The sequence below is a fragment of the Pseudopipra pipra genome, chromosome 2 (genome assembly GCF_036250125.1).
Source record: "Pseudopipra pipra isolate bDixPip1 chromosome 2, bDixPip1.hap1, whole genome shotgun sequence".
Lineage (NCBI taxonomy): Eukaryota > Metazoa > Chordata > Aves > Passeriformes > Pipridae > Pseudopipra > Pseudopipra pipra.
The window spans coordinates 116,774,773-116,796,775 of NC_087550.1; the positions used below are offsets into that span (position 1 = coordinate 116,774,773).

The 22,003-nt window shown below is 43.0% G+C and overlaps 1 protein-coding gene across 2 annotated transcripts in view; it reads left to right on the forward strand.

The window, feature by feature from the left end:
• Positions 1–22,003, forward strand: part of KCNJ6 (potassium inwardly rectifying channel subfamily J member 6) — a 165,684-nt gene that overhangs the window by 40,385 nt on the left and 103,296 nt on the right. The window contains exon 2 of one of the 2 annotated variants that reach the window (XM_064647111.1): positions 10,200–10,248. The exons of the other annotated variant lie outside the window; for it this stretch is intronic. Within the exon in view, the coding sequence (XP_064503181.1) occupies positions 10,224–10,248 (25 nt within the window). The 5' untranslated portion in view covers positions 10,200–10,223. The remainder of the gene's footprint in view (positions 1–10,199; positions 10,249–22,003) is intronic. 2 annotated transcript variants of the gene reach the window in all.

The following is a 22,003-nucleotide window of genomic DNA, read 5'->3' on the forward strand; positions in this document are numbered from 1 at the left end:
CTCAGGTGAGACTCCACCTGCAGAGCTGCTCCAGCCCTGGGGAACAGCCCAGCAAGGACATGGAGCTGCTGGAGAGAGTCCAGAGCAGTCACCAGGAGGATCCCAGGGCTGGAGCAGCTCTGCTGGGAGGAAAGGCTGGGAGAGCTGGGATTGTTCAGCCTGGAGAGGAGAAGCTTTGGGTTGACCTGATTGTGGCCTTGCAGGACCTTAAGGAGCTACAAGAAAGATGGAGAGAGACGATTTCCAAAGGATGGAGTGACAGGACAAGGAGACATGGCTTCAAACTAATAGCGAGCAGGGTTAGATGGGATATTAGGAAGAAATTCCTGGCTGTGAGGGTGGGGAGGCCCTGGCACAGGTTGCCCAGAGAAGCTGTGGCTGCCCCTGGATCCCTGGAAGTGTCCAAGGCCAGGTTGGACAGGACTTGGTGCAACCTGGTCTAGTGGAAGGTGTGCCTGTCCATGGCAGGGGGGGGGGACTGGATGATCTTTAAAGTCCCTTCCCACCCAAACCATTCTGATTGATGCTCTAATTCTATATATTATTTTTGTGATATATTGAATACAGTCTGGAGAAGAGGAGGCTCGAGGGGACCTCATTGCTCTCTCCAAATCCCTGACAGGAGGGTGCAGTGAGGGGGGTCAGGCTCTGCTGCCATGTCCCAAGGGAAAGGATGAGAGGAAATGGCCTTAAACTGCACCAGGGCAGGTTCAAAGCAGACATTAGAAAAAATTTTCCCTGCCAGAGTGGTCAGGCCTTGGAATCAGTGTCCCAGGGAGGTGGTGGAGTCCCTGTCTCTGGGAGAGGCATCTGGATGTGGCTTTTGAGGACATGGTGTAGACTCTGGCGATTGTGGTGGTGCTGGATGAGGGTGGGACTGGGTGATCCTGGAGGTTTCTTCCTTCGTGATTCTGTGACAACATATCGTGCACATTATTAAAATAAGAATATCTCCAGACACTCGAGGTGATGCTGCGACTGATCCCCCAGGGTTCAAGCAGCAGAGAGTCCCTGCCTGGGAGCTGTACAGGTTATTTAGGGGGTAGATAGTCCATGTGGGTTTGAGGGGTAGAGAGGGAGGAGGCACCGTGTGATGGCAACAAGCAGCTCGTTTGGAAGTGTGGGAGAGTGTGAAGAGAGGGAGAAGGAAGGTTAGTTATAAAGTTAGATAGAGAGAAAAGGGAAGGGAGATGGCATTTTAGGAGAGGTGATGGGTTGGATAAGACAGGAGAGAACAAAATTAAGAAACAGGGTGAGAGGGTGAGGGCAACAGGAGGGGAAGGGTAAGAGCAAACCTTGAGCAGGGCTTAAAGACAAAAACCCCACTGCAATTTCAGAGGAGGTGATTTCATACCCCATCTTTGGCCACAGAACTAATATTTAGTTCCATTTATTCATGTCAAGAGCTGAGCAGTTCCACTAGCAATTCATCTGCTTGGGACACCTGGATAACTTGCCTTTGGCAGAATTGGTTTCCCCCTGTTGATGCTACAGGGAATCCAAATAACCTGCTTAGGCTGTGTATCCAAATTTTTAGGGGCTGAACTTGGGTGACAGGAACCATGAGACCCACGTCCAAGATCCACATTAGACTGTATATCCAAATTTTTAGGGACATGGACCACGAGACATTTGTCCAAGGTAACATTTTGGCTGTTTCTGCTGCAGGTCTTTTATTATCTTCACCAGCTCTGAAAGGCTGATGGTAAAGGCAAACCAAAGGCTGGTTTACCTCAGCATTTCTCTTTTTTAATGCTTTTTTTTTGTCCTGGAAAAGATCGGTATAAGCAAACAAAAATTCATTTTTCTGTCAAGGAGTAGTAAATGGGAGGTATTTTCAGGCATTTTTCAGTAGGATAGGGAGGTATTATCATTATTAGCATTTTCTGCTTCATCTGACACATTACCTGTTCTTTTTCAATGTATCTGCTTTTGAAGTTTTTTTTTTTATATAGATTTAACAACAAAAGGCTTCTAAAATTGGAAACCGTGTGAGATACTTTGGTATTATTCAGTCAGAGCCCAACCTGGCACTGGAGACAGTCCTTGTTTCAGAACTTTCATTGAATGAACGTGATCATAGCACAAAACAGAGAAAAATGTCAGCTCCTCTGGTTGTATGTTCATCATTTAAGTCTCACAAGGCACCCAAGGAAACAGGTTCAGTTCTGAGATGTTTGATCTGCTCTGCTCAGTTACGAGTTATTTTTATGATGCATCAAGGCAAGTCATAAACAAAACATATTTTATTAGATCATTATTCTCTTAAATAGTTGAAATGATGATTTCTAGATTAGTTCAGGCTTGTTGCTACCTATATTTTTCATGTGAAATCCTCAGTCTGTAAATATTCGTGAAGTGATTCTTGTTGAAATCTGGAATTTCATGCTGCAAGAATACAAATAGCCAGGTCAGATTTTCCCTTTGGGGGACACAGAAGCAATGGGTTCATGGAAAACTATCCATATGCATTATTAACAGCTGAAAAGATGGGATAAGCATTTTTAAGTCTCTTTTCTACGGTAAATCTCCTCTTTTGGGTTCCTACCAACTCTTTCTTTAAAGTAGGGTAGCTGCTGTTATCTCAAGGTAACTTACATTTCTTTTATCACTCTTCAGAACATATTCATGAATTATGCCCTAAAAAGGAAAATAGAAGTTTCTTAAGAGCTTGATCTGAAGGTCTTTGGCTTGGTGAGAACATTTCCAGTGATTATAGAGCTTTTCCACCATGCATTAATTGCACACAGCCACTCTACCTGCAGCCTGGAGATTTAGATGGCAGAGCATATATAAGATTATCCACTCTGTCTTGGACACCTTTTGCTGAGATGTGATTTATGCTGGTTTGTCCAATGCTGTTTTAACAACCCTAAGTAAAAAGCTTTCAAACCTTCCCAGTACAACATCCCTACACCACTTTGTTGCCAGGGTATTCTTGATTTTCAGCTTATGCTTCCAATTGCCTAATTTCCCAGTGCAGGCTGGAAATGTTGTGTGTAAGACTCAAATGCTCCATTGTAATTACCTTCATCCATAATTTGTTTAGAACACCCAAACTGAGCTTCTCAAAAGCAGCCCATTGGCTGTAAAATACAGAAGTGGAAGCTCTCCTAGAGTTTAGTCCCCCCAGCTCATTGCCTTAAAATAGATGTATTTTTACTGGGATCTGAGGGAATCAAATAAATCTTCAGACTCTCTGCAGGATCTTTGTAATGGGAAATGAAAATTAAGCTGTTGTGCTTCACCCTTTAAAGAAAAGAAACTAAGAAAATATACCTGCCTTTAATCATGTAATAATACCACGTTACTTTGCTCCCACCTTTGCTCCTTTAGGCACCCAAAATATTTCTTTATTAACCTATCACTGTGTAATGTCAAACAGAATTGTTTGTAGAATAATCTGCATCTTCTTGCACTGTTACCACCATAAATTAAGGATGGTTAAATAAGTTTACCACTTAAACTTTCCCGATTCATGTTCCCTGCAATAGATTTTTATAGTTGGAAATTGTCAAGTTGTTCAAGTTAAGTAAAAACAGAAAACCTGAGCCTTAGTACAGCCTAGATCTTGCTTAAAATGCCAAAACCATAAAGTCTGTTTTTTCTTTCATAGATATGAATATTCTCTCTCCTGAAAACACATTATTTTTTTTTCTCCTTATCTTGTCGAAACTGTATTTTCTTTGTTCATGTTCTGGTAGATACAAGGACATTAAGAAATGTTCATACTCTCTCTGCAGCAGTCAGGAACATTTATCTCTGCTGATTCTGTTGCTAAAAGGATTTCCTGCACTCAGAACCACCACACACCATCCCCACTGTTTAATATGGGAATATTTGTTCCTCCCAGTTAGAGGATGACAATGCATTTGCAATGGATTTCATCCATGACTCTGGGAGCTTTGTATTTGAGTCTGAGGGGACTTGACAAGCTTCTCTGGAATTGCTGCTCGATTTTCTGCCTGGAAAAAAACAGGGATTTTTTTTTCTTCTTCTTTTTGCCCATACATATTTCACAGACTGAGTGTGAAGGATGAGTAAGTTAACCAAAAATTATGAGAAATGTAAAAAAAAAATAAAACCTCCGTTCTAAGACCCAGAGAAATAAATTCAGTTCCTCCTGCTGTTAATGCAAATTTCCCCCAGTGTAAGACATCTTATATCAGAGCTCCTGAGAGTGTTTTATGACTTCTGAACACATTAATGAGCCCAACTCACCCCTGCTGCTCCCTAACTCCAGTGAACCCAGCTCAGGCACCCCCTCGGTGAACTCTGCTCGCTCCATCTATTCAAACATTGGATTTTCAGCTCATTCTAGCTGATGCAAATTGAAATCACCTCTTGTAAGAATACACAAAATGTATTCTTAGCCATTCAAACCATGGGATCAGTGCAAGGGAAGGGGGATTACCTGCTAGGATCCTCAGCTCTGAAGCTGAGGATGAAGCCAATTTGCTTGGGATCACACTGTGCTGGGGCCTGCACAAATAGAGTCTACTCCAAGAGTTAATTCCAGAAGACAAGATGGGACCAACCTCCTTTCTTGGGATGGGCAAGGCAGAACAGCAAAAATAAACAAGATAATACATTATTTCTGATCTTTGGTACACGTGGGCGTGAAAAGTAACTCCCAGAAATCTAAGCAAGTCTTGCATAAAGCTTGAATTGCAGTAACAGTAAAATAATGCAGTAACACAACTTATTGTTAGAAGTCCTAGAGATGGGTTATTAGCTATTTTTTTGTCGTTGCTGGATATGTGTGCACATAGAAATGGAAATCCCTACAGTGATTTTCATAAGGAAGAGCTCCAACTCCTCCCAACAATCCCTCTCCACCTAAAACAAGCTCTGGTTTTGAGAGCTGAGTGTAGGCTACTGCTAAAATGATTAGCACATAATGAGTGCTGCACTTGCCTACACACCACTGCCTGAGAACCAGGATCTAATTCATTACTGGAAAGCATTTGAAGATGACACGAGTAGGAAAGACACAGCATTAAATGAAATTCTATTATTCCCATTTAATAGTGTTTCTAACAGAAAACCATTTCCATGTAGTTTGAAAAGTAATTGAAGATACCCCAAGATAGATTACTCCAAGTGAAAATTTCAGAAACGGTTCTTCTCTGCTCCTTGAATTTGCATTTAATGATTGAACAGCTATTGCCTGAAAGGAAATATCAATGAAATTACTGGGGATTTGCTATTGAATTACTGTCAAAAGTAACAAACCTTCACAAAAATTGTGTGTAATGAATGTAATGGTTTTGAGTTCTGATCCAACCAGGTGACTTAATGCCATTAAAAGTTTTTGCCAGTTGGAGATTATTTCAACAAATTCCCAGTGTGCTGGTGCACCTCTACACTTGTGAACTGATAAAAGTTCAAGAGATGTTTCAGCCATGAAATAAATAAGCAAAACTCCTGAGGGGGCTGTGCAGCCCTTCAGAAGGACCTCAGAAAGTTGGAGAGATGGGCAGAGAAGAATTGCCTGAAGTTCAAGGAGGGCAAATACAGGAAGAACAACCCCAGGCACTAGCACAGGCTGAGGAGTGACCTGCTGGAGAAGGACTTGGGTGTCCTGATGGACAACAAACTGTCCCTGAGTCAGCAGTGTGTCCTGGGAGCCAAATGGGATCTGGGGGGGCATTGGAAAGAGAGTTCCCAACAGGTCAGGGAGGGGATCCTGCCCGTCTGCCCAGGGACATCTGCAGGGCTGGTCCGGCTCGGGGTCCTAGGACAGCAGGGACATGGAGCTGCTGGAAAATGATTTTCCTGTGGAGATGCTGAAGGGATGGAGCATCTCTGGGAGCAGGAAAGGCTGAGGGAGCTGGGGCTGTTCAGCCTCCAGAGCAGACACTGAGAGGGGACCTCCCCCAAGTCTGTAGGGTCTGCAGGGAGGGGGCAGAGGATGGACCAGGCTCTGCTCGGGGGGGCCCAGCAATGGCACAAGAGGAACGGGCAGGAACTGATGCCCAGGAAGTTCCACCTGGACAGGAGGAAGAACTTCTTTGCTGGGCAGTGACCCAGCACTGAACAGATTGTCCGGAGAGGGTGTGGAGTCTCCTCTCTGGGGATATTCCAGGCCCACCTGGACACAATCCTGTGCCATGTGCTCTGGGATGACCCTGTTGGAGCAGGGAGGTGGGACCAGATGACTCACTGTGATCCCTTCCAACCTGACCTGTCATGTGATTCTGTGAAAACAAAGATAATGATCTCATTAATCAGTGTCAGCTGAAACCAACAGCCACTGAAGAGGGACTTATGGGATGTTCCCATGTCCTTCCACCAGAAAAATTCCAAGGACTTCATTCACTCTCTTGCCCAAGAATTTTTCCTTAGGAGTATCATGGGCACTCAATCCTTTGATTCCCATCTGGAATTCGATGCATCCTCACCCTCTGCCCCTCCATGACACTGAAAATGTTAAGTCTGCACTGCACCTTTTTGGCACTTCTCGTGCACCTCTGACACAGCCACGGCAGCCTGTGCAGCATGGGAAGTCAGGCCAGGAGAGCTTCACCCAAAAGTGCCTAATTTTCTTTGGCTGAGAAGTAAAAGAGTGATTTGAAGGCCACACTTTTATCATCGCTTTAAACCCATGAATGTTGCAACAGCATAATAATTTGAGGTTACATTCAGTCCAAGACAGGACACCAGGTCTCGAGATGTTGTAGGACTGAGCAACTGCTCATTTGTCTGATATAAAGGAAATGTTTTTTTTAAAAAAGCCCAAAAACCCCAACTCCATTAGAAAAGGAGAGTTCACAGCTTCTGTTTTACACCCTCAGCTGATGAAAGAGCTCACAAACAGTACAAAACATTATAAAGTAGCATTTTAAATACCCCTTTTTACTGGTTGAAGTTATGCTTCACACAACAATTTACATTTCATCTTGCTGTCATCTATTGTTTGCTCTTTATGTACATATAATTTAAAATATGAGAAGCAGAATTTTTTGCCTTTTATGGACTCAGGAAGCCAATAACATCTCACACAGGTGTGCAAATGTAGCAGAGTCTCTGCTGCTCCTCTAAGGTTGTGGAATGTTTGGGTTCTTTACCACAGAACAGGCACTGTCAGCAACAGCCCATGGATTCAAACCCCTGCAGAAATCACTCTGTTCTTCAAAAAAAACCCCAAAAATATGAACTTCACTGTGTTAAGAGAGATAAAATATCAGTCCTGCTTTTCTGAGCTGGCAATTCTTGTTTACCCAGCAATCCCAAGAGGGAATTCAACCACAGTCTGCCCTTAAAGGCAACTTCTGTCCTGAAATGAAACACTGTGTTTGCTTTTTTTCTTGCTTTGTTTTGTTGTTTGCTTCTTTTGTTGCTTTGTTTTGTGGTTTGGTTTTGGGTTTGGGTTTTTTTTTTTTTTAAAGCAGCAAATCTTATTCTGCTGTCAGTCTGCTTTCAGACACACACCTGCTAAAGTCAGGGAAAAAAGTGTGTTCTAATGCTTTATTTTCCCCCAAGTTAATCTGCTAGAACTCATTCTGTCAGACAGGATGGGATTCCTTCTTTATCTGCCATCAAAAAGCAAATTTCTTAGAGGTGTTCAAACTTTCCTAAAATATCCCATTTTGATAAAACAGATGACTGGAAAAATTTTCTTAGTTTCCAGAACTTCACAGTCTGTGTGTGTGTGTGTGTGTGTGTGTGCACATCCCAGTGATCAGTAGAGAAAGGGAAAAATACAAAACTTGTGAGAATAATTCCATACAGAGTCTAAAGTTCATTGATAACAGTACAAAAGATTAAATTTTTCAATAAAATGCCTGGAAAACGGGATGGAATTTTTCACTCCACCCTATTGAGAAGAAGATTCACAGTTTTACCTTCTAAAGGAAGAACTTCAGCAGTCCTGGTCATTTCTTTTAAGAATAGTAAACCAAGCTCAAAAACTTTTAACCTTCTTCTTATGTATTATATTTAATACTTTCACTTTGAAATGCCATTCTAGTCTCCTATATATCATCATTAGTAAAAAGTATTTAATAATGTGCAAGACCAAAGCATTAATGTTTAAAATCAGAACTTTTTATTAGTCTAAGAAATCCAGCCTTCCACCTCCAGGGCTCAATCTGATCTTTCCCAACTGTTCATCCCTGATAAACTGTAAGTTCTGTAGCAGAAGGAGGTGTTTTGAGGCCACATTATAAAGCAACATGGACACAAATTCCTGATGATTTTCAGAGTGCTGTGCTTTCCTTTGATGATTAATGCCATGCCAAAAATTGCCATACAGGACCCTTTTTTTTTTATTTTTTTAAACTGACATTCTCCTGCTTCTTTCTTCCTTTCTTCCTTCCTTTCATAGCAGTGCAGGAATCTGATGCTGGATGTTGTCAGCGTGGCTTAGGGCATTAACCTCACCCAAATTTGGGACACAACCTTAAACCTTTCTTTTAATACTAAACGCTCTAAGGGGTGTATGAATACAGCTGTGAAGCTTTATCTGCTTGTTTCGTGAATTCTAAGGTTTCTCATTACTGTGAGATATCAGTGGGGCTTTTTAATAGAAGTCTAGATTTCTGAAGTGCAAGTAGTGGTTTATTCGGTATGGAAAATATTCTTCGGGTTTTTGCACCAGATGGAAGCCAATACTGGGATAAGATACTTACTGGGGAGTCAGTCCTATGAGGAGGGGCTGAGGGAGCTGGGGGGCTCAGCCTGAAGAAAAGGAGGCTCAGGGGGGACCTTCTGGCTCTGCAACTCCCTGACAAGAAGGGGGACCTGGGCGGGGGATCGGACTCTGTTCCCAGGGAACAAGGGACAGGAGGAGAGGGAACGGCCTCCAGCTGTGCCAGGGGAGGCTCAGGTTGGACAGGAGGAGGAATTTCTCCCTGGAAAGGGTGGTGAGGCCTTGGCAGGGGCTGCCCAGGGAGGTTTGGAGTGCCCAGCCCTGGAGGTGTCCAAGGAAGGCCTGGCTGTGGCACTCAGTGCTCTGGGCTGGGGGACAAGGTGGGCATCGGGCACAGGGTGGACTCTGTGGGCTGGGAGATCTTTCCCAACCCAAATGATTCTATGATTCTGAGACAGATGTGGACAGAATTCACCTCCTCTCAAGTCATGAGATGATTCTACTCTCTTACATAGAGCAGGAGGAGTTGCATTTGAGACAACCTGGCACCTCTGCAGCAGAGTCTGCTCGTGTCAGAGCCAAACAGCACTGGAAAACCACATCTATCCTGTCTAATCACACCTGGCAGGGACCATTCTCACCCCACTCTCAGCCTGTGGCTTTCCCCAGTGCTGGTTTTTAGCACAGACCCAGCCAAAGAGAGATGCCACCACGCTGGATCCTGTCCCCAGCCATTCCAGTGGCCACTGCAGGTCCCCCTGCCCAGAAACCTGCACCTTGTCCCAGAGCTGACATGGACAGAGGGCACCTCTGTGGGGTTGCTGCCCATTAAAGTCTTACTTTGGTGGAAATTCTCTCCCCTCCTGAGGTTTTTGGGGAAAAGGGACCCACTCCCACAGCCTCGACACGGGTGGAGGGTGGAGAGCTGGGACTCTGCCTGAGGCACGTTTTGGGCTTTGGATTTTCACCAAGTTCAAGGGCTCTTGTTTGACCAAGCCTTCTGTCCTGGTTACAACAGCTACAACAAGTGTCTGAAGTGGAAAAACAAATTTATATGGAAAAAAATTGCGAAGTATAAGTGAGAAAACCCAGCAGGTTTGACTGGGAGTCCCTCGTGTCTCAAATAAATGAAGCAGCACTTCAGTTCAGTTCAGCTCAGTGTCAGCCCAGTACCACACACACACTCCAGTTCCTGTAAGAAATCTATTTATTTCTAAATAAGTGCTTTCTTTCCTGCAGTAAAACTGTTTTGTGGGTTGATCTTTTGTCAGGAAGGCCTAACACACTTGCAAATTTTAACAGAGAGTGAGAAAGAGCAGGATTTCCTCCTCCATTATCACTTTGATTGAATAATTTGTACTACTCCAGCAAGACACACACATGGACACAGAAATAAATACAAGTTTCACGCTTCACAGCTGTCAAAATTGAGGAATTACAAGAAAAAAAAAAAGGTGCAGGAGTGAAGTGCAAGCCCTAGATAAAATAAAAATATGTAATGGAGTCATGTCCTCCCCTCACACTGCCACTTGCACTCAAGTGTATTAATATTTTATATATATATATATATATATATGTTTGTTTTTCATTTTGTCTGTTCCCCCAGGAGAAGCCCAAAAGAGAAACAGAGATGGCCAAATTGACAGAGTCGATGAGTGAGTACAAATAGGAAGTTCAACCACTTTCTTTATCCATCTGTCCCCCTCCCTCACATGATGCCACGAAACCAGACAGCAGTGCTTGCATTCAGGGATCTCATTCAGCCCTGTCTTCACTCTTAATTCATCATAAATCATCCCACTCCTAAAAAAAAAAAAAAAAAAAAAAACAAACCAAAAGAAAATAGGAATCCCCAGAACAAGGGCTGCTATTTTCTTCATGCACTGCTTGAATCACCCGTATTTGGATTTAAATCCAGCAAAGAAGCTGCTACAGGTCTGACTTCGTGAGTCTGAGCTTTATTTAAGTGGAATTTAACTATTTTGGATTTAATAAGTGCCTAATTTACTCGATTCAGGTCAGTGCATGTGTTCCTTCACAAGCTCACAGAAGGTCACACTAAATGCAGTGCAATTATCCAGGATTTTTGCTTGTACCAGACTCATCCAACAGGAATTATGCCCAGAGATATATCTGGGAAGCTTTTCCTTGATTTCTCTGGTTTGTAAGAGGTGTGTGTGTGCTGTCTTAAATGTGTGACCAACAAGAGGCAGTTTGTGCTTTTGCCATAATATGGGATCTAGATAATGGAGTGGTGCCTATAAGCACTTGCAGCTGAGACACTCAGACTGGATAATCTGTCTGTGGGTGAAACTGGGAGACAATTCAGGATGAAATGCTGGCAAACCACTCTCTCTTTCCACAAACTGATGTAGCTCCACAAGCTTAAAAGAACTAACTTCAAAAGGGAGAAATCTCTCACTCTGCCTAACCAGAGCCTGTAGAAATACAGAAACACGGATATTCATGACTTATTTATATCAGAAAGTTGTTTGCAGGGGGTTTTTTTTCTGTTTGTGTTCAGAAGGCCTGTTCCTAGGGCAGCACTTCCCTGCCTTTTTACTCTCCCAAATAATTTTCTTTCCTTTGGAATCATTCCCTGTAGGGTTAGATGGGATATCAGGAAGAAATTCTTGGCTGTAAGGGTGGGGAGGCCCTGGCACAGGTTGCCCAGAGAAGCTGTGGCTGCCCCTGGATCCCTGGAAATGTCCAAAGCCAGGATGGATAAACTTGGAGCAACCTGGGCTAGTGGAAGGTTCCCTGGACAAAGATCCCAAATCCCAGAGAAACTCTGTGCTGTAAGGATGGTAATTTTGCTCCAATAGTCTCTGTGGATGTACAATGGCACCCTTGGAAGCATCCTGTGACCCCAGTTGGTGTTCCTGGATGTTGGATAGTTGGATAATTATGAAAGAGGGGTGGAACAAAGGAGGAGTCTGTTATCCAAGGGGGAAGCAGATAAATCCTATCTCCCCTGTGCCTTAGGTGCTTGCTGGACTTTTCCCAACCTTTCTGAAACAAGGTGAAGGAAACGTGTTAGGGAAAAACAAGCAGACCCTGAATGCTCTGAAAAGTCAGAGCAGTGGCCTCCTTAACATTTTAAAACTGATTGGGAACACAAGCTCAAAAATGTAGTTCCTTTAGGATGCCTGTTTGTCTTGCCAGTTGCTTTTATCTGACTTTTTAAAGATAGAATGCTGCTTAAAAGAGTTTATTTCTGCCTTGTGTGAGGATTTGTTCATACTTCATGCAAGCCTTTTATGAAATTTTCAGATGATTTCACAGCATTTTGAAATATTTTTTCATAAATCACGAACAGCCTTGCAAGGTGGAAAGGAAATTCCCAGTGAGTGTAACACAGTGCCCATTTTAAAGGTAATCCAGACTAAAATGAGATAAATGGAACGGGAAAGCAACAAGCTGGAATAGAGTGGGCATCTGGTTTGTACTGCAGGGCCTTTTTCTTGGAACTGAGCAAATAAAGAAGGGCATTCAAGGCCTTAGAGGGTTTCAAAGCCCTCAAGAAATGGCTTGGTCATGGTACCAATATAACAGAATTATTATTTGCTGTTCTGTTTCACCCAAGGGCTGTGCTTGTCTCTTCCCTCTGTTCAAATCTCTGCACAGTTCCGGAAAAAAAAAATCAGTCACCTTCCCTGCACTGCTCTATCTTTTTCTCTCTCTCAAAATGCTCTGATGAAGTTCCCAACAACTGCTCTCTGCCCTTTCTCCTCCATAAAGATTTTCTGGATGTTTCTGCAGCAAGAAAACCCCCCACACACACCTGAGGTTCACGTCACACTAAGGGAGAACACTGAGAGAACACTGATGCAGAGGTTGTTCAAAGTCTGGGTTTTTGGTTTTTTTTTTGCCAGCAGGGATAAAACTCTGTATTTTTGTCACATTTTGCGTTTCCATTCTCAGAGGATCTGTCACATCAGTAAGGAAACAATGGTATTAATATTTTCTGTCCTATTTCTGTAGGAGCTTTATGGTGATGGAAGGAGGTATCGTGACAGAGCCCTTTATTGAGGGATCTGTTTTCCTTGGAAGTTATAAAAAAAAAGAAACAAATAGAGGGAGAATCATTTTTATATGACAGTTAAAGTGCAAACTAGAAAGCAACATCGAGCTAAATTTTTCAGGATGGTCCCTTAGAGCTGATATAGAAGCAGAAATTAATACCAAATAAGACCAGCCTTTGCCCCAAGTTATTACTTCACAACACTTGCACAGAATTAATAGAAAGCCACCATAATTGCACTGAGCCCTAGGGAACTGTCCACAAATTCCTTTATAATGCCTTAAAATCCATATGAATTTTGAAATTTCTTTGAGGCAATTTGCCTCATATCACCTCAGAATACTCCAAAGCTGAGCATGTAAATGAAACCAGGAACCAAATAATTTTCCCTGTGACTTTTGTTCCCTTCTCTTCCAGTTGTTCCCTTCTTTCCCTGTTGTTCTCATGCTTCCCATGCCCTGGGGATCATTTTTAACCCAAATGAGGCCATCACCTGCAAATAGCTAAAGCACAGCAAGAAAGGCAGGAGAGCAAATATTAAGCAGTCCAGGAAGGTATCAAATGTTCATGCTGGTGTATTTGCCCAATAGGAAAAATTAGATATTCAGAGAAACATCCTCTACCCTTCAGAATACTCTGTGGAATAAGAATTACTACAGGACATTTAGAGAGTAGCCAAATATGATGATGCTTTGGTGGTATCTTAGAAAAGTCATTTTGGGGTCCACTGTGATTGAAAGGAATTTTCTCTCTGGTTCCATTGGTTTCTCCTTGTGCTTCCCAGCTATTCATGATGTGCAGCCTGTTCCTGAGCTGTCTGGACTGAAAACAAGCTGTCTGCAGCCCCTAATTGGTATCTGGAATGTCTCATTCATGTCAGGGATGTCTGGTTGTTTCTTTGGCAATATGATGACTTAGACAGCACCTGCAAAGTTCTGCTCAGGGTCTTGATATTCGCAAAAGCCCTGTCAGAGATGTGGAGACTAAGTGAGAATGTGAGTGAATCCCTTCCCTTTCATCCTCAGAATGAGCTTTGAGGTCTCCAGGTCACCCAAGTTTGTACAAACTCTTTAGTGGATCTAAAAAAGTCATTTTGTCATGCACTGTGATTGAAACAAATTTCCTCTCTGGTTTCATGAGCTTCTCCTCCTGTTTCCCAGCTAGTCATGGTGTGCAGCCTGTTCCTGAGCTGTCTGGAGTGAAAACAAGCTGTCTGCAGCCCCTAATTGGCATCCCTGGGATGTCTCACTCATGTCAGGGATGTTTGGTTATTTCTCTGGCAATAGGATGACTTGGACAGCACATGCAAAGTTCTGCTCAGGGTCTTGATATTCCTAAAAGCCCTGTCAGAGATGTGCTCTTTGCTAAAGGCAAAGTGAGAATGTGAGTGAATCCCTTCCCTTTCATCCTCAGACTGAGCTCTGAGGTCTCCAGGTCACCTGAGTTTGTACAAACCCTTTAATGGAACGAGGGAGTCGACGTTCCCGGCCCCGGATTACGCAGGAGGATGGATCTCGTGTGCCCTGCCAGGGCTGGAGCACAATCAATGTGTGACATGAGCACAGTGAACCTGCTCCAGGCTAGAATTGACAGTGGGCATGGCTGGCTGCCTCCCAGCATTTAACCAGAGGAGTGACAGCCAATTAAGATGTTCCCAGGCAGTAGGGGCACATCAGGAACATCAGGCACATCATGTTTGCTCTGCTCCCCACTCACTCCACACGATACACCTGCAGGAGGAACAGCCAGAGGCAGGAGAGTTGCTTTAAAATAAGGATGTTCCCTCATTTGTTACAAAAATCTCTACTCCAAATGCCTGCAAATTTATTTCCAGAGACAGTGATGCAACAAATCCTGAGACCTCAGATGACTCCAGACAAAACCTGCTGAATTATGGATGCCACGAATTTTACTCCAGGGGGGGTAAAAAGAATATAAGCTGACCTGAAAGAATTTCAGGAGCAAACAAAGCCTAGGAAAGGGCTGGTTTGTGATGGAGTGCTTTTCCCTAAAGGTTTCTTTTTCTTGTCTCCAGTGTCTGAGCCTGAAGTATCCCTATTGCTCTCTCATACTTGCAGGGAGGGTTTATAGAGAGAAAAATGTTTCTGCTTTGAGTTGTTTAAAAGTCACAGCATTTTCAGATTTACATGTGCCAGGGTAGTCTGGAATTTTTTTTTAACAGCTCTAATTATTTTGAATTAGTGTTTAATGACATGTAAGGAAAACATACAGCATGTTACAGTAAAAACATATCCAACATAGTCTCTCTTGCTACAGGACATTGGAGCATTTCTACTTCAACCTTTTATCCCCCAGTAGAGTTTTTATCTTTCTTTTTGTTCGGTATCCTGGGCTGCATCAAAAGCAGCGTGGGCAGCAGGGCAGGGGGGGATCCTGCCCCTCTGCCCCCTCAGGTGAGACCCCCCTGCAGAGCTGCTCCAGCCCTGGGGAACAGCACAGCAAGGACATGGAGCTGCTGGAGAGAGTCCAGAGCAGGCACCAAGAGGATCCCAGGGCTGGAGCAGCTCTGCTGGGAGGAAAGGCTGGGAGAGCTGGGATTGTTCAGCCTGGAGAGGAGAAGCTTTGGGGTGACCTGATTGTGGCCTTGCAGGACCTGAAGGGGCTCCAGGAAAGATGGAGAGAGACTATTTCCAAGGGTCTGGAGTGACAGGACAAGGGGGAAATGGCTTTATAATGAAGGAGAACAGGGTTAGATGGAATACTGAGAAGAAATTCTTGGCTGTGAGGGTGGGGAGGCCCTGGCCCAGGTTGGCCAGAGAAGCTGTGGCTGCCCCTGGATCCCTGGAAATGTCCAAGGCCAGGTTGGACAGAGCCTGGAGCAACCTGGACTAGTGGAAGGTGTCCCTGCCCATGGCAGGGGGTTGGGACTGGATGATCTTTAAAGATCCTTCCAACCCAAAACATTTTCTCATTCTATGTTTCTGACCTTTTTATTCTCCCATCTGGAGCATAAAAACTGTCTTGAGTGAACACAACATGAGTTGTTTGCAGAATCAGGCATTTGAAGAACTGATCCTAAAGCCTGAGTTTCCACTTCGGTCTAAAACTCTGATTCTTCACTCTCAGAAAGCATTTCTGAGAACAAACATCCAGTTCAACATTTTACACTGACACCAAGGACCATCCCCATGTTACAAAGAGCAGATTCTGACAACGCAAAATTCAAGAGCTGAAACTCCAGAGCATTCAGAAAACTCACCAAAAAAGACATTTTCACCTGCTTGGGGGAGTCAGAGACATTTGTTTCCAAGACACCCAGTTATCCTTTGTGTTTAGCCTTTTTCATGAGGGTGTGCTAAGGGTAGAGCAGGAAGGCTGGTTTTTCCACAATATGTATTTTCATCATCCCTGTTGTGATGGCTATTTCTGGAGAAGTGGTTTTGTAGCAAAATGTTAAGCCATAGAGATGTTCTATTAAGTGATATATCTAATTACTCTTGATTCAATACTGTATATATAGGTTGATAAAATTTATTTCAAACTTAAGTCCTGAAGTCTTTGGTCAAATTTTAATTACAAGTAACCAGAGTGCGTATGATTATTGTCATAATTAATAATTAATAATTATATAATTTTCATGTTATTTCAGCAGAAATTAGCTGATGCATGTAATCAAAAGAACAGAAAGAACATTGCTATTATTAAATAAAAAAACCAGTCAATTCTTGATGGCAAAGGTCAGGTCTTGAGAGGTGAATGAAATTCTAAACCAGGAGTTCATTATACAAGAAATCAAGAAGTTTTATAGTTTTAGTTTCACTAGCAGGGGCTTAGGAGAGCTGTGAGCTCATATATGTAATAATTAACAAGAGAAACCTGTTTTAATCAGAAAGCTGATTGACAGTATTTCCAGTCCTCAGTATTTAGCAACATGAAGAGTTTTTGCTTGACATTCTCTGAGCTTTTAAGGGTCTTATCTTTAACTTCTCTCTGCAAGGGTGAGGGACAGAGATGATGTTTTTTTTCCCAAGTGAAAACCAAGACTCTCCTATAACCATGGGATTCTAGAAGCTTGGCTTTCTCAAAAACATATTAAATTTTGATAGCACTGCTAATATGACTTTGCCAAGCTAAAATCTTGGCAAAAATTAAACTGAAAATATCAGGAATGAGATAACCAAGAGCTGAATTCTGAATTAAGTAAAAGTTTCTGGGTTTCTAGTCAGGAACAGTGATCACATATGGGCTACACTGGACTGCTGCTTATTACTTACACCTTTATATGTATTTTCCCTTATTTTTATTAACTCCAGATGGTCCATTTCTAAATCACCCACCTCTAAAACAAGGGCTACAATTAATTTGACACAATTGAAGAATTTTCAGTGCCTTTCCTTTGCATTCCTGTGCCCCATGGCACAACCAAGTCGGGTTTTTCAGCCACATCTTTGCCAGGGAACACTCATTTTCCATGCTGAATCTAAATGGTCTGGACACAAAGCTATTAGATAAAACACTTTCACACTTTCCATGACACTGTTCTCCACTGTCCTACTGCAATAACATCTTTGGGCAAAATGATGACTCTGTGTGAGATTTGGTGTGAGGTACATTTAGGTGTAAGTTGGTTTTCAGGGGGGGAAATAGGTGTCCAGTGTTTTTGGAAATCATAAGGTTTAGTTTAAGCATGTGCAGAAATTTAATTTTGAAAGCAGAAGTCGCTTCAGATTTTCAGCACCAGTTTTTGAGGACCTTGGAATGGGACTGAGTTGCCAAAAGTGGTTAAAGCCTTTTTTGAGACAACATTTTCTCATCCTACGCAAATAACATGCACGTGTTCAGTTCTGGTTCTGGCCACTTTAACTGCCTATCCCTGGAAGTGTTCCAGGTTGGATGGAGCTCTGAGCAACCTGGGATAGTGCAGGGTGTCCCTGCCCATGACAGGGGGGTGGAACTGGATGATCTTTTAAGATCCCTTCCAATCCAAACCATTCCATGATTCTATTCGGGGCTTGGCTTCACAATTTTAATGTTCTCCTAAAGCAAAGCTTTTCCTACACTTATTTAACACACACTTAAATCCTCCAAAGGTGCCAACCAGCAACGGACTTCAGGTGGCAAAGTGAGCAGTGCTGAAAGAAAAGGCCAGACTGTACATGTCTAAAAAGCAGGAAGTTCACGTTCGCTCAATATAAAGAAGTGATTAAAAATGTCTAATCAATTGTCTTCACAGAGAGCAGATGAGTTGAATTAAATGCTGAAAAACAGGATCAATGTTTCTGAAAGCTGTAGAAAACTGTCTGACCTGGATCAGCCTTATTGAGCCATCAAGCAGATAAGAGACCATAATGGATTTTAGTTCTGGGAAATGAGCATAATGTGATGAATAGCAAAGAATGGTGGTCAATGGTTAAGGGACAAACAATCCAGAAAAAAAATGGGCATCTGAGATGTACAAGAACAGCTGTTAAACAGGTAGTACCATAAAATATTGGATTTTTAAACCCTTAGACTTTGAAAATTAGTTACAAAGGCATCCAGGATCAATGAATGGAAAATATTGTAGAACATGGTAAGATAAACTATCTGATGTGAAAGAGAAGCACCTCAGTTCATTGGAAAAAGGTCCCAGTTGATTATCCAATATAAACAATTAAGGAAAAGTCTTAGCATGGTGTTTTCGACAGATGTCTTTTAAAAGCCTTATAATCTGGTGTTAAATTAATCCCTAGACCCAGACAATGTTCTTCCTGTATTTTTCACCTGCCTCCATTGCTCCTCAAACACTTGACAGGGGATACCAGGGACAATATTAACCATATTAAAGGCAAATAATGCCTACAAGAGTGTGCACAGCACACACTAATTCAAAGTGTATTATTGCTGAACGACTGCCCATACTCACAGCTCAGGCTCTTCTAACTTTATTTACCACTATTCCTTTTACCATTAAATATCTTGAACTACATGGAGGAGAAAACCAAAAAGACTCCAGAGAGAGTCATTGCCAAGAGTAAGAGAGCTGTTAAAATATAAACCTGTAGGATCTGTCCTCCTCTGAGTGAGGGCAGCACTGTTTTCAGACACAGGGATAGCAGTGATTGTGCAATGGGGTTGTTCTGCACCCCAACATCAGTCAATCCCAGGTTTCAGCATCACTCCCTTTGCTCTTTCTGCCCAGGAATATCCCACAGGCATCTCTCTCTGCAGGAAAGGGAGATCACAGTTGTGTTCACCTGCTGATCCTCACTGTTAGCACTGCACTGCATGAAATTCTGAGATATAATGAGAGATTTCTCCTTCTTCCAATTATCATCCCTCTTGTAAATCATTCCCCTGTCTCCCTTCTTCCAATATTTACCAGCTTTCAGAACCTTCCTCAAATCACCTCACTAGATTTTATAACCCACATCAGCATCCAGGACCTCCAGTCCTGGTTGTTCTTTGCTGAACTCCTTCCACTTTGTCATCTTTAAGCTTCATAAGTACATTCCTTAATCCACACACCTATCAGAAAAGTAATGGAAAACAGAAAGTCTCATCCAAAATAAAATCCTGTGCTTCTTCAGGACAAACAAAGGTAATTCCAGCCCAGCTGATGGAATAGCACCTTGGATAAGTGCGTTTCTCTTTACCCTTCCTGACAGCACTGATTGTGGAGAGGGGAAATGGTAAAAGGCAGAAAACAGAAAACCTTAATGCCATCTCATCTGGTGAAATACTTTTCATGGCCTGTGAAACACTTTGCCACAATGTACCACAGCCTAAATAAAGGGTTTAAAATAATCCTGTCAGAGACGGGCTGTTGGGTTACCAAACGTGCAGTTTGGTAACTCAGACATTAAAAGGCAAGGAGGTAGAAGGAGAATAATAATAATTTCCTAACCAGGAAAGACTAGAGAAAAAGTTCTTTTGTGAATAGTTTCATAGAAGAACTTCAAAACAGTTTGCTGGAGTATCTCCTTCGTCATCACCACCACCAGCCCCACATTAGGAGTATCACTCAGCAGCCATAACTTTCCCTGTGTTCCTGTAGTTTTAAGGCTGGGGACCCTTTTAATCCAGTGTCCTGTGTCCATCTGAGCAGTAGGAAGAGTTTTAAGCATGGCCATGATCCCGAGACCTTGGAGATCCTATAAAATTCCCAAAGGCAACATGACAGCTTACAGAGACAGGAAATCCATGATACGCCTGAAGCTGAGAAGAGTCACTGGCCACTGTTCCAAGGGCTTTCCCTGAGCCAGCTGAGTTCTTCCTCACCAAGAAAGAATGGAGACTGGGTGGTGTGGACAAAGAGGCTGGAGATAGAATCCATGATACATTTGACTTGTATAAACACAGACTTTCTGCCTCATGTCCAACAAGTCAGTCAAATTTCAGTGGTGTGTGATTGGGCTCAGCCCTTGGGTGCAATTTAATTGTTTTATGTGTGTCAGCAATAGTGTGGCAGCAGGATCAGGGAAGTGACTGTCCCTCTGTGTTGGTGCTGCTGAGGCACCACCTCAGAACCTGGGGTCAATTTTGGGTCCCTCGTGACAAGAGAGACCTGGAGGGGCCGGAGCGTGTGCAGGGAAGGGAACGGAGCTGGGAAGGGGCTGGAGCAGCAGGAGGGGCTGAGGAAGCTGGGGGGTCTCAGCCTGGAGAAAAGGAGGCTCAGGGGGGACCTTCTGGCTCTGCAACCCCCTGACAGGAGGGGGGAGCTGGGGGGGGGTCGGACTCTGCTGCCAGGGAACAAGGGACAGGAGGAGAGGGAACGGCCTCCAGCTGTGCCAGGGGAGGCTCAGGTTGGACAGGAGGAGGAATTTGTTGCTGGAAAGGGTGGTCAGGCCTTGGCAGGGGCTGCCCAGGGAGGTTTGGAGTCCCCAGCCCTGGAGGTGTCCAAGGAAGGCCTGGCCGTGACAGGGGGGGGGACAAGGTGGGGACGGGGCACAGCAGGGACTCGATCTTGGAGCTCCTTTCCAACCTCAGTGATTCTGTGATCAAGGAGGTCAGGTCTGATGCTCCTGCCTGACTCCAAATCTGCATCCATGTCTTCACCCAGCTCACACTTTACTCCTGGAACAATATGAAGCCTCTGTTCTACTCCAGCTGATCGAGACTGACTGATGGGGAGATGATTGTGCTTCCAAATCATGACACTTTAAATTACCATTTTCGTTCATTCAAAGGAACTAAATCACAGAGTGATTGTCATTGTCTGACATATTTATCATTGTCAGGCTGAGCCTCCTCTCTCCACATCACAGGATTCCTCTGGTGCTCCCAGGAACCTACACAATGAAATCATGGCACGTGTCACGAAACATTTGCTCACCTACCTGCAAATCAAAAGGACAACAAATAGCAAGATTGCCTGTCCTTAAAAATGGCACATTTTTGCTGAGGTTAGAAAACCTACACTTTCACTTGATAGCTTTGGGAGGCAGTTTAAACATCTTGTTCTGCTCTGTGTTGTAGTATTGTTTGAATAGTTATTTTAATGACAGGCGAGGAATAATTTCCTCTGAAATCTGCTGAAACATAGGATGGAGTATTGGCACATTTTTTTAATTTTTTTTTTCTTTTTTAATTTTTATAGAACAGAACTATCTACAGACCTCCTGCTAATTTAGTTTGCTTCCTATGGCACGTTGCTCTTGCATGCAGCTGAGTGTCTTTTTGGTGATAACATTATTATTTAGGGGATTATTACTATTTTAAGGCACAAGTAACTCATGCTGCTGTACTAATTTGTGGGTGAATGTTGCATATTTTTAGTATCCATTCAATCATATGTGCTGGGCTGTAATGTTTGAAAGTGAAATCATGAAAGGCATGATGGAAAAACCCATTAAAGTGAACAGAAAAACTCCTGTTGTTTTTCTGCCTCCTGATTTTACGAGGTGTCCATGATATTAACCTGAAAAGGAAGGAGAGAGGCTCATGAAATCATTTAAATTTGTTATTATTAATAATTTTGAATTATTAGATCCCTGCATTAAGGTGTGGTCTCACTGGTCAGACATAACAGGGAATAACAGGTTGCCCAGAGAAGTTGTGGATGCCCCATCCCTGGAAATGTTTGAGGCCAGGTTGGATCAGGCTGTGAACAACAAACTCTCCCATGAAACATTTTCATACTCCTGGAGGCTCCTCTTTTGGACACCCCAACTCTGATCAAACCCTTCTCTTCTCCCTCCTTCCCACCTCCACCTCCAAATCCTTGACAAAAGTTCTTAAAGATCCACATCTTCCCACTCAACAGCAGAAGGCCTGGAAATGCTCCTTAAATTCCACAGAAACTGGTCAGTGGATTAAATTTTTTGAAGTTTTCGTACTGAGGTAGTGATAAACAAACTCCATAATAATATTTGGCTAAGAAAACTAGAGTAAAAACCCAAGACCTCTCATTAAACTTGATAAAGGCCTTTCTAGTAACTTTTGCA